Source organism: Sphaerodactylus townsendi, linkage group LG06, assembly GCF_021028975.2.
Source record: "Sphaerodactylus townsendi isolate TG3544 linkage group LG06, MPM_Stown_v2.3, whole genome shotgun sequence".
In the NCBI taxonomy this organism is placed as follows: Eukaryota; Metazoa; Chordata; class Lepidosauria; order Squamata; family Sphaerodactylidae; genus Sphaerodactylus; species Sphaerodactylus townsendi.
Genome location: NC_059430.1, coordinates 104,103,687 through 104,115,172, shown reverse-complemented (window position 1 = coordinate 104,115,172; position 11,486 = coordinate 104,103,687). Strand labels below are relative to the sequence as shown.

General features: G+C 45.8%; 1 protein-coding gene across 2 annotated transcripts; it reads right to left on the bottom strand.

Annotated features, from left to right (window-relative positions):
- Positions 1 to 410: 410 nt before the first annotated feature.
- Positions 411 to 10,156, bottom strand: LOC125435728 (trophoblast glycoprotein-like). Of its 2 annotated transcripts, none has more exons than XM_048502076.1 (3): positions 9,985 to 10,156; positions 7,796 to 8,102; positions 411 to 4,769 (listed from the first exon to the last, which is right to left on the bottom strand). In XM_048502076.1, the coding sequence occupies exons 2-3, from the start codon at positions 8,071 to 8,073 to the stop codon at positions 3,932 to 3,934; spliced, it is 1,116 nt and encodes a 371-aa protein (XP_048358033.1). In that variant the 5' UTR covers positions 8,074 to 8,102; positions 9,985 to 10,156; the 3' UTR covers positions 411 to 3,931. The 2 variants fall into 2 exon arrangements, with proteins under 2 accessions (XP_048358033.1, XP_048358032.1); XM_048502075.1 differs by having other exon boundaries at positions 9,932 to 10,155.
- Positions 10,157 to 11,486: the final 1,330 nt, after the last annotated feature.

Below are 11,486 nucleotides of genomic sequence, written 5' to 3'. Positions count from 1 at the left end.
AATCTAGTAAGGACATATACACACACATATTCTAAACTTTAATTTAGGAGCCTGCAAAGAAGCTCGCATCTGATAAGCCTCAGGTTAGTCTACAGGGGTTCAGACCTGGGGTTTTCAGATGTTTCACGAGTTCTACTTCATCAAAGTTTTCCTCGCCAGCATGGCCAATTGGCCATGCTGGCAGGGGCTGATGGGAATTGTGGTCCATGAACATCTGGAGAGTCACAGGTTTCAGACCCTTGGGCTAGCCTGACCTTGTCAGGATCTGCCCTGGCTGGTATTTGGGTGGTAGACCCCCAAGGAATACCAGGGACATGACACGGAGGCAGGCAATGGCCAACCACCTTTGAATGTCTCTTGGCTTGAAGGGGTTGCCATCAATCAGCTGCGACTGGACAGCAAAAAGAGAGTGGGTTGGAAATAACTTTATTATGCATTTTAGCGTATGCGGAATTAATTTGCATTGTTGTGTATTCATGCTAGACATATGCGTAATGTACATACCTCCGTTGTTTCTACAGACATGTCAGTTCCCTTCATACAGCTCCCACCCCAATGTGGTAGGAACACCATGCTTTGCAGCAGCCTTTTACTGTATGCAACAATACGTTGCTATAAATGATGGAAATATTCTCTCCTCCCCCCTCCCCATATGATGGAGATATTTTCTCCCCACATAAAATACGTATGTTATTTTCAGGATTTAGAAATAGCTTTCCAGATCTTGGTGATCTATAATGCAAATAGGCTTGAAAAAAAATGGTCTCCATAGTTAACAGTCAGAGGAAGTGACAGATCCCTCTTTCCACAAGCATGTCTTTTGTAATCTTGATCGACAGACACCACAGTATTTCTCCCAGGAAACCTTCTGAATTTGCTCAATAGTATGCAGCTGAGCATGTTGGGGAAAAAAGGTTTTAAAATCCCCACTTTAACTTCTTACATTTTTGCATATCTTAACTGCATACATTTATGCACAGATATTCCCCTCCAAATCCTTTTGGTATGAGGAGGCAGTCTTGGCTGTCCATATGGCAGCCTTTGATCTGCAAAAATCTCACAGGCTCCCTTCAGGACAAACCGCTGAAACCCATCAGGGGGTGATCTGAGTTACAGTACTGCAGCTCTTTCCCACACCCCTCCACTTTTTCAAGAACGCTGTCCTGGTGTCAACCTTCCAATCAAACAAAGCCTGGAATTAATGGATCCCCCATGATTATTTACAACAGGCTGGAATCAGGCTGGATTAAGGTTTCACTAGACTAGAGTTATCAACGCTGTCGTAACTGAAGAGGCTGTTCTTCTGGTAAGGTCAGCAAATAAGAAATGACGTGGCTGGCTCTCTTGTAATTTAGCAGCCCTGCCTGGCCATCAAATATTTTGGGCCTCCATGCCAGATTAGAAACCTGGCCTGCCTGGCATGTACTATTTCTTGAGAAATTTTGCTCCAGGAAAGTTACTCACCAAATTACCTCTGAAACTGGAAATAAGAGGACATCTCAGATGCTAATTTTTATTTTGTCCTTGCTCCTTGGACCTTTCCTAGCAGCCTCTACATCTGTCGGATGGAGGATACAGTCCTCAAGTTGAAAATGCCTGTGCCTCATCTAGGCTGTGAGGCTAATCATTAATTTCTGCAAGACTGCTGCTGTCTACATAATTAGGAATCTTAATTTATATATTATCCACTAATTATGCAGTCTCTTCTGAGCAAATCGTCCTTGGAGAAGTGAGCTCAGGAACAACCAATTTCTGAAGCCATGAAGTGCTGGTCGACAGGCCACTGTGACAATCGCGAAGCAAATTCTTCCTTCTGCCCAGACCAGTGTTTAACATAAATAAAACAAGCCGGTTTTGAAAAAGCACTTGGGGAAATTTTTATAGGAAAATTCCCAATGCCTGATTTTGTTCTTAAAGCCCTGGAGCAAAAGAAAAGGGATGAAATGAAGAGATGCAAAGAAGCCTAGAATATACCCCAGCAAGAATAAAATATCAACTTCTGCCTCATAAAGGGATTGCCATATTTGAATTCTGAGTGACTGCATTTGTAGAGCAAAGTGATCTTGCTAAATAGCTAGATCAGTTCTGAAGGAGATCTAATTGGATATGAAAGGAGGGGGCTGCAGTCTAGGCTGAGCAAGAGGAAGTGAGAAACAAAAATTGGCTCTTCAAATAGAAAAAGAACCTTCATGGGTATTACTGCACTTAATCTATATAGTGGGAGAGGGGGTAACATGGATCACCTCATTAGCAACTGTATAAACTGGGTGCCGGACTGAAAGGACCACTAGTCTGATCCAGAATGGTTGCTATCATGTATATTTTATTTTTTTAAATTCACTTCACTTATACCCTGCCTTTTTCCCCAACAGGGATACAAACAGCTTCAAACTTCTCCTCTCCTCCATTTTATCCTCAGATCAACCTACCAACAGTGTGCGACTAGCCAAAGGCCCTGTCAATGAAGTATTCATCTTGGGAGAATCTTCTAGTTTTAGCTAGCTGCAAGCTCGGCCAGGTGCAGAGTGATTTTTTTTTAATTTTGGGTTATTGTTTATATTCAAGAAGGTATTCCCAGGCCTGTTCTAATTAAAATATTTAATGCCGCTGAGAAACTTACAGTTGGGAGGGATAAACTGTTCATTCCAGTTAGGAAGGGACAATTTGCTTCAAGTTTGGAAGGTTAAGTGCGGGCACTGCAGCCCCAGAACTGACTGAAAGGAGTCACCAGTTTATGGACAGCATTTTCAATAAAGAGTCTTCAGAGTAACAGTTAATCATCCCTTTTTACCTTCCTACTGTGTTGCTGCCAGAGAGAACTTTGCTTGTACGGTTGGAAATCTAAGGCCTCAAGAATAATTTTGCTGTGTAGGACTTCAGGGAGTATTCAAAGAGTTAGCTATGTAATTTTCTGCGTATCTATTATTGCCAAACAGTAATTCTGTTTGATTTTAGACATTGTTCTAATTTTCTCAATAAAAAAGCTCTATTTTGCTTTTTAAGAAGGCTTGGTTACATTTTTGATAGCAGCTGGCCTTTTGCTGCTACAATCACAGCAATTTTCCATAGCAGAGTGGGGTTTCAAACCTGGGACTCTAACCACTTCTACACACTGATGTACATTATGTTCCATCCCCTTCTACAAAAGTGACTTCAGTCATTTGGCCATGCCTGACACATACACCTGAAGAAGAAATGCACACCGACTCATACAATTAACCTGTTAGCCTTCAAGGTATCATAAGACTTCTGGTTGCTTTGGCTATGACACTTTTATGACTAACACTGATATGGTATAAGCACCAGAATTTTCCAAGAACCAGGTCCAGAGAGCGAGGTAGATCACAAGTCCACAGATACAATTTTTAAAAGCCCTCTCTCCAATCTCGAAGGTCAGATGAGAAAAATCCACGACATGTGGTCTACAAAAAGTTCAAAAATCTGGTGCTGGCACTTTAGAACTGTGACAGCTTATTTCAACCCTGTGCACAGGAGAAATCTAAAAGGCTGAAGTCTACAGAATGCTTATGTATGAAGACTATACAACGAGATTGGAGATGGGCTGTGGCTCAGGGGGTAAAACGTCTGTTCACTGTGCAGAAGGTCCCAGGTTCAGTTCTCAGCATCTCCAGTTAAAGGATCTCAGGACCAGATGAAGAAAGCAAGCTCTTTCTTAACCAGACCCTGGAGTTACAGTCACAGCAAACAACACTGAGTTAGATGTACTGATCTAATTAAATGCAAGGTGGCTTCATACATTCATCTTATGTTCTTAAGGTCTGTATCAAGAACCTTGTCTGCAAGAACCTTGTAAGGCCTAGCATTTTGCAGTGAAAAAGCAGTCAGTGTTGTAAGGAGAGATGGACTTTGCCCATTTTCCTGACAGAAACAAGATTGCCCCAGAAATGCAAAACGACCACCAAGAAAAGTGTTATATGTCCATTGCCAACATTTGTGCAATACGGCGATCAGAATCCATCTCATAACGATAGCGGTACTCTTCCAACAAGTTCTGGCAAGTATCCCGCATGCTGTATGCCCACATCTTCATGCCTTTACGGTTTAGATAAAGCACAAAAAGGAATATAATGCCGATTACTCCAAGGGCCACACCCAAGGCGGCATATGAAGTTTGAAGAGCATTTTCTCCAGATTGGCTGGAGTGGCACGCAAACTTGGTCCCAACTTGGTCCACCAGGGAGATGTTCTGCAGCTCCTGAGGGAAGACACAGGTCAGTTTGTCCATATCCCCCACCTGCTGGCTTTGGTTCAGCCAACTCACCAGCTCCTTGATGTCACAATTGCACATAAAAGGATTGTCCTTGAGGAAGACACGGAGGTGTGGCTGCCTCCCAAGCACAGAAAGCGCTTCTGTCTTCAGAGTCCTGAAGGCATTCAAGGTCAGATCAAGGAATTTAAGATTAAGGCCAGAAAAGGTGGAATTCTTAATGTCCATCAGTGAGTTGTTCCGCAGGTCCAAGTGTTTGAGTTTGGGGAGGCCCGAGAACATGCCTGGTGGCAAATAGACAATTTCATTGCTGGTCAGCTCGAGTCTAGAGAGGTTCCGGAAGCCCCCTTGAACAAGGGTTGCCTCTAAGGAGAGGAGAGCAGAAGAATTATACAGAGAATGGCTAAGATTTAGCTCCTGAATAGAGTTGGCTGTGACATTGAAAGCTTCGGGGCGAATGGTAAACAGGAGGTTGTTACTCAGATCCAGGTAACGCAGGCTCTGGAGAGTGGAGAATGCCCAAGACTCCACTGTACTGATCCTGGAGGGGGGGGAAACAGACCAGGCTTCAGTAATTAAAAATAATACCCATGCAAAAACCAACCCTACAGATTTGCCTTTGGGTATTGGAAACCAAACTGCAGCAGCACTCAAGAAACACAGAGTATTGACTCTGAATTCTGCCCCACTCTTTGTGAAACTTTTAGAGATTTTTTAATGTGGTCACATTTATAATACTATGCACTGTTCTGGCCACCCCATTGCAAAAAGGCTAACGCAGAGCCAGAAAAACAATGGAAAAGGGCAACCAAGACTTTCAAAGGGTTGAAACACCTTTCCTGCAAATAAAGAATAAAGAGTTTAGGTCTTTTCAGTTTAGAGAAAAGGATAACTGGGGCAGGAGGAATGCAATAGAGGATTACAGAAGCGTGCCTGGTGATGAGAATGTGGATGGAGAGATCTTTTTTCCCCCCATGAGAACTGAAGAACTCAATGAAGCTAACAGGCAGCAGATTCAGAATAGATGAAAGGGTACAATTCACACAATACAGAGTTATCTTATGGAACTCACTGCCAAAAAGCCTTAGGCAAAGGTCATAGAAGATAGATCCACAACTAAATAGCATGTTCTTAACATCAAGGGACCTTGCCAACTTCTGAAAACCCTCTTAGGGTGCTTACAAAAGCTCATGTTTGACTTTGATGCTTCTCTGGAATACCTGCATATCACCAGGACTTTCCCTCCTTCTTCTCAAAGGTAGTGGAGGTATGGGAAGGTTTACATACAAGTCAACATGGTCCCGACTAGACGTGAATTTTATTTTTTTCTGTTTTATTCATTTTTTAAGCACCACCCTTTGTCAGGGTGGGTTACGGTAAAAGCCATACGTCATGAAACATTTAAAAAAAATCACAACAAAATCCCATAACAATAAAATCACAACAGTGAAATCCTACAACAGTAAAATCACAATAAAACCCCATCCTAAAACCCCAAAACAATCTAAAATCACCCGCACCCATCCACAAAAAAGGGAGGGGTGTATGGACACCTCGGGGGCTCCCCTCCCAGAGCAGGAAGTCAGCCAAATGTCCGGGTGAAGAGGATGGTCTTCGCCAGGCCCCAAAACTCCAAGAGGGTAGGTGCCTGGCAAACCTCTGGAGGGAGGGCATTCCACAGTGCAGGGGTCACTTAGAGATGGCCCTCCAGGCTGTTCGTACTCCCCGCACCTCCAAAGGGGTTGAACCGTCAGGCGGGCCTCCCACTTCGATCTCAGTGCCTGGGCAGGAATATATGGGTGGATGCATTCTCTCAGATAAGTAGGGCCAAAGAGCTTTATAGGTTAGCACCAGCACTTTGAATAGAGCCCCCTCATTCCTAGCAAGGAATAGGGGGTACAGTGTCCGACTAGAATCTGGCAAACCTAGGTTCAAATCCTGCTTCCGACACTGAAACTCACTGGGAAACTCACTCTCTAAGCTTGACCTACCTCACAGGGTGCTGGTTGTGAAGGTAAAATGGGGGGGGGGGGAGTATGTTGTCATCAGCCACTTTGCCTCCAAAGGAGAAAACTGGGGTATAAATATCTAAATAAAAATACATAAACTCCCCTTCTCTTGTGTGCCTGGACTTGCTGGCATGACAAGGCCTCTGTTTCATTCTTATTGTGAGATACTTTGGAGAAATCTCTCTCAAAGCAGGGTATTAATACAATACAGAAATAAATGCAGGTCATGCACCAGAAAAGCAGCCATCTTTCCCCAAAGACATCCCTGCGTGCATCACAGGAAGTCGCCTAAGCAGAACAGAACCCACAAGGGTCTCCCAGCTACCCAAGCAATGCAGCGGATGGTTGAAGATCAGTGGAGGTCAACGCCTCTAGCCAGAAGCGTTTCAGAAATGTGATGTGCTCTAGACCTCTTTGCACCTCTTCCCACTGGCAAGAATTGGAAAGGGCATCAGTTCAGAGCCTTCACTTCCAGCACAGGCAAGCTGGTTACCATGGTAATGTCTGCATGGCCACAGGAAAGGAAGGAGAGTCTGTGCAACGCTTGAAAGGATGAATGCACAGGAAAGGCGATGCACAAGTTGGGTTGCAGACACAATCAGGTGTCTGTACCAGACTGCAAATATTTAGTCATTTTGTTATAACCTTACATGAGTTTAAAATTGTATACTGAACAGAGAATCCAGCACTCTAAGAATCTCAGATCACCTTGGACGCATGTTTTATAGTTGCTGCAGTGTGGGTAAGAGGATTTTCTGGTCCAAGGGCTACATCTGGGTCTCTACCCACTTTCAAGGGCTCCAAGTTGTATGCCAGCTTTTCCTGACTCTAGAACAGTCAGTGTCCCATTACTTTTATATTTGTTTAGATACTTACACTCTGCTTTTCTTCCCAGTGGAGACTTAAAGCAGTTTATAATATCATCCCCCCCCTTCTCCATTTTATTTTTGCAACAACCCTGTGAGGTAAGTGAGGCTGAGAAAAAGGGACTGTCCCACAATTATACAGCAAGCTTCCCCAGCATTGGGGAATTTGAACCAGGGTCTCCCAGATACTAGTCTAACATTATAACGACCATACCAGTTGGATCTCTCAAAATAAGATTTTGCATTTATACCTCACCTTTTTCTCCTGTAAGGAGACTCAAGGTGGCTTCCAAGCTCCTTTCCCTTCCTCTCCCCACAACCTTGTGAGGTAGGTGGGGCTGAGAGAGTTCTGAAGAACAGTCACCCAGCAGGAGTGTATCAGGGTGGAAACACATCTGGTTCATCAGATAAGCCTCTGCTACTCAGGTGGAGGAGTGGGGAATCAAACCCAGTTCTCCAGATTAGAATCTATCTGCTCTTAACCACTACTCCACGCTGGCACCAAGCAGATGAAAACACTCAGAAGCCCTTCACTGCAACATTTCTGGCCATGGGCTTGCAGGGAGGGAACTTTTAATAGGATGCAATCAACATTTGCATTTCCCATCTGCCCCAAAGCCTTTGCAATGGAAATAATAATAATATACATATCCACACACCCATACCCAGTTTCTCCCTCCAGCATACTTTACCTGTTGTTTGCCAGCGAGAGGGTAACCAGATTGGGCAGCCCTTGGAAGTCCTGCCTACCAATCCAAGTGATCTGGTTACCAGTTATAAAGAGGTTGCGGGTATATCCTGGAATCCCCGTCGGGACAGCGGTCAGCTCCTTCTGAACACACTTCACAGTACGAGCTGGTTCTGAGCACTCACAGGGGACTGGACACAGGTGGCAGGGCAGAGAGGAAAGAAGTAAGAAGAGGAGCCCCCAGGAGCCCAAAATGGCACCAGTAGGGTCCTGGGGGGTCATTTCCAAGACACCTCCAAATGCAAAGGATCCTGTCGGGGGAGGTGGAGGAAGATTAATCAGAATCTGAAACACTGCTCCATAAAGAAAAAATAAATCAGAATAATTTTGTCTCATGATATCAGACCAAACAAAGCCACATCAAAAGGTATTATCCGAAAATTATAAACGGGAACACTAAGGAACTAGGATGGAGGAAATAAAACATTCAAGTACAGGGTGAGGAGAATTTCCCAATCTTCCTTCCAAGGTTTTACATGTTCTCCAAGGCTTGGACAGGCTGCTTCTCTTCCCTCCTTCCCTTCTCCATTCCCTCAGAGTTTCAGGTCTTTCAGAGCTTTCTCAGTCACCCTCAGGACATTATTTGGCATACCTGGGAAGCCCTTCATTGGTCAAAAACTCCTCCCTTTTAGAGGAGTGGCCTGTCTTTGCTGATTTTTCTGATGGGCATGCCACCTGGTGCACTATGAAATACAACAGTAATAAGCGGTAGTACGCGCCTGGCATTAAATACAATAATAAACGTCAAGCAAGATTAGCAGCTTGGGCTATGTGCTGGACAGCATTACCTATTTCTCTCCTTTCCACTCTATCCTTTCTCCAGGAGCAGCAGTGTATGTGGGTACCCCTCCACTGTTCTATCCTCACAACAAAGCTTTGAGGTAGGTTAAGCGAAGAGAGAAAGACTGACTTATAGTCTTCCAGTGTACTTCATGGCTGGCTTCTCTGTCCATCTAATGTTCTAAGCACTACATGAGACCGGCTTGATTATCCCAACATTGTGGCTGGGCACTAACAGATTTCGTCAAGCCACTTTGACTTATAGGCACCCCCTGATGGGGTTTTTGAAGCAAGAGACGTAGTTTGCCAGTGCCTGCCTCTGCATCATGATGTCTTACATTCCTTGAAGATCACCCATCCAAATAGTTGCCAGGGTCGACCTAGCCTCTGGGATCTGTGGAGATCACCCTTTCAAACTAATGGGAATCAGTTGACTTAGGAGACTGTAACTTTGCACAGAGAAGCATTGGGGCTCTTCCCATGTCTACAAGAAGAAGAAGAGTTTGGATTTATACCCCACCTTTCTCTCCTGAAAGGAGACTCAAGGTGGCTTACAAGCTCCTTTCCCTTCCTCTCCCCACAACAGACACCTTGTGAGGTAGGTGGGGCTGAGAAAGGTCAGAGAGAACTGTGACTAGCCAAAGGTCACCCAGCAGGAATGTAGTGGGGAATCAAACCCTGTTCTCCAGATTATAATCCACTTGCTCTTAAATACTACACAATGCTGGACGTGGGGTGAGCGTAAACCAGTCGCTGCTTCTTTCGCAGCTCCATCAGTTTCCGGCTACATACAGGTAATAAGTCCAAAGCCCCAGGCCGCGAAAGAAGAGACCTTTCACCACCTCGATCTCCAATTCAAGAGGCTGGTGAAAGCAAAGGTGCAGTTCCCCGGATACCAGGCGTAGCCCCTGAATTCCCATTGCCGACGCTGGCCCTCCCGCTCTCCTGCCACCATCATTTATACCGCTGCCCCCCCCCCCCCCTTCATTTTACTGGTGGTGGGAAGAGCACGTCGCATTGCCAGAATGAGAAGACACGCAGACTGCCACACACACCGCGTCAGACTCCAGACAGGCAGACTGGAAATGCAACGCTGCCCTCTTGCCAACCTTTGCAGCCCGCCTTTCCAACACAGAGTCCCAAGGAGACACAAAGCGGGCAATGAGAAGCCGGCCAGCCAAGCACCCTCCCACCCCCCAGGGCAGACCTCCGGGTCTCATTTCCCCTCTCCGCGCTGATCCCTCCTCAACCTTATCCATATGAGGTCTGCGACCACCTCCCCAAAAGCGCCCCCACCCACCCTTCCTTCCGCCAGCTCCCTGGGCTTTGCAAAATGCAGAGGCGGGCTCCTGCCTGGCTCAGCCGCTTCTCCAACCGGGCTGCTGCTGCTGCTGGGGGAATCAGACGCCAACTTCTCTAGGCTCAGCCTCGGTTTCTCCCCAGCGGCAGGAGGAGGAGGTCAGCCACCAGCTCCCCCGCCCCTCCCTCAATGGTCGGGCGCCGCCAGCACAACACAATGGGATTAAATCAATTCAAAGGCAAAATATGTGGGGCGTGATTTGCTGGGAAAAAGGAGAGGAGGGGGGGGGGTCGCCTGTTGTTGTTTTTTCCAGCCCACCGACTTCTTAAAGCCACAGACACTCAAAACTCCCGACCCCGAAGACGGAGTTCATTCTTCCCGGGGGAAGTAGGAGAGGGGGAGATCAAGGAAGAGGTGTCATTAAATGCCACAATATCCGGAGAGGTCCCTTTCCATTATGATCTCCCAGAAAGTCCAAGTCAACAGAATCAGGGCACATTACAACCTCCCACCCCTTTGACTCAGATGCACCCCCCCTGTCAGAGGCGGGAGGGGGGGAGTAGCGCCCGGGGCAAAATGGCGCCACCCTAACCTTCATTCAGAGCAGCCGCCTGCTCTTTGCAGCCGGCAGAAAAGCTTCTGGCGGGGCGAGGGGTGCCCCTCTCACTCACTCACTTCCCTTAGTTCAGCCGGCTGCTGTTATATAGCCAACAGGGCTTACAGGCAGTCTACCAAGGTTCTCAATCTGTGTTGAAGTAATGATGGTGGAAAGTCACAGCTGACTTATAGTGACCCCTCCTGAGGTTTTCAAGACAAGAGGCATTCTAGAGATGGTTTGCCATTGCCTGCCTCCACGCCACGACCTGGTATTCCTTGGGGATTCCCATCCAAATGTCAACCAGGTCTGACCCTGGTTAGCTTCCGAGATCTGACAGTGCAATCAACACAGAAAGGCCAGTCTGGTAGAGGGCATCTCAGGTTGACTAAAACCTCTACCAAGATCAAGTTAATTTAAGCCATAATATTCCCTGTTACTATTCATGTGTGAGACAGTTGGAGAATGAAGGATGCTGACAGGAAGAACGGATGTTCCTTTGAAATGTGGTGTCGGAAGAGAGTGTCACAGGCATGGACAATCAAAAAGCAAATAAACAAACATACAAAACAAATCAGTTGATTCTATATCAAATCAAGCCTGAATTGTCCCTAGAAGCTAAAATAACCAAACTGAGACAATTGTGCTTTGGTCACAGTGTGAGAGGGCAAGAGTCACTGGAAAAGACAATAATGCTAGAAAAAGTTGAAGGCCGCAGGAAAAGAGGAAGACCCACCATGAGATAGATTGATTCAATCAAGGCAGCAACAGCCCTCCATTTGCAACACCTGAACAATACTGTTAACAACAGAACATTGTGGAGGTCATTAATTCATAGAGGCTCATGAGTTAGAGGCAACTTGGCACACTTACACAAACACATACATTAAAAATCAATTGCCCTGTTCTTGCATAATTGCTGCTGTCACACAGCCTGTTCATATATATTCCTACCTGACT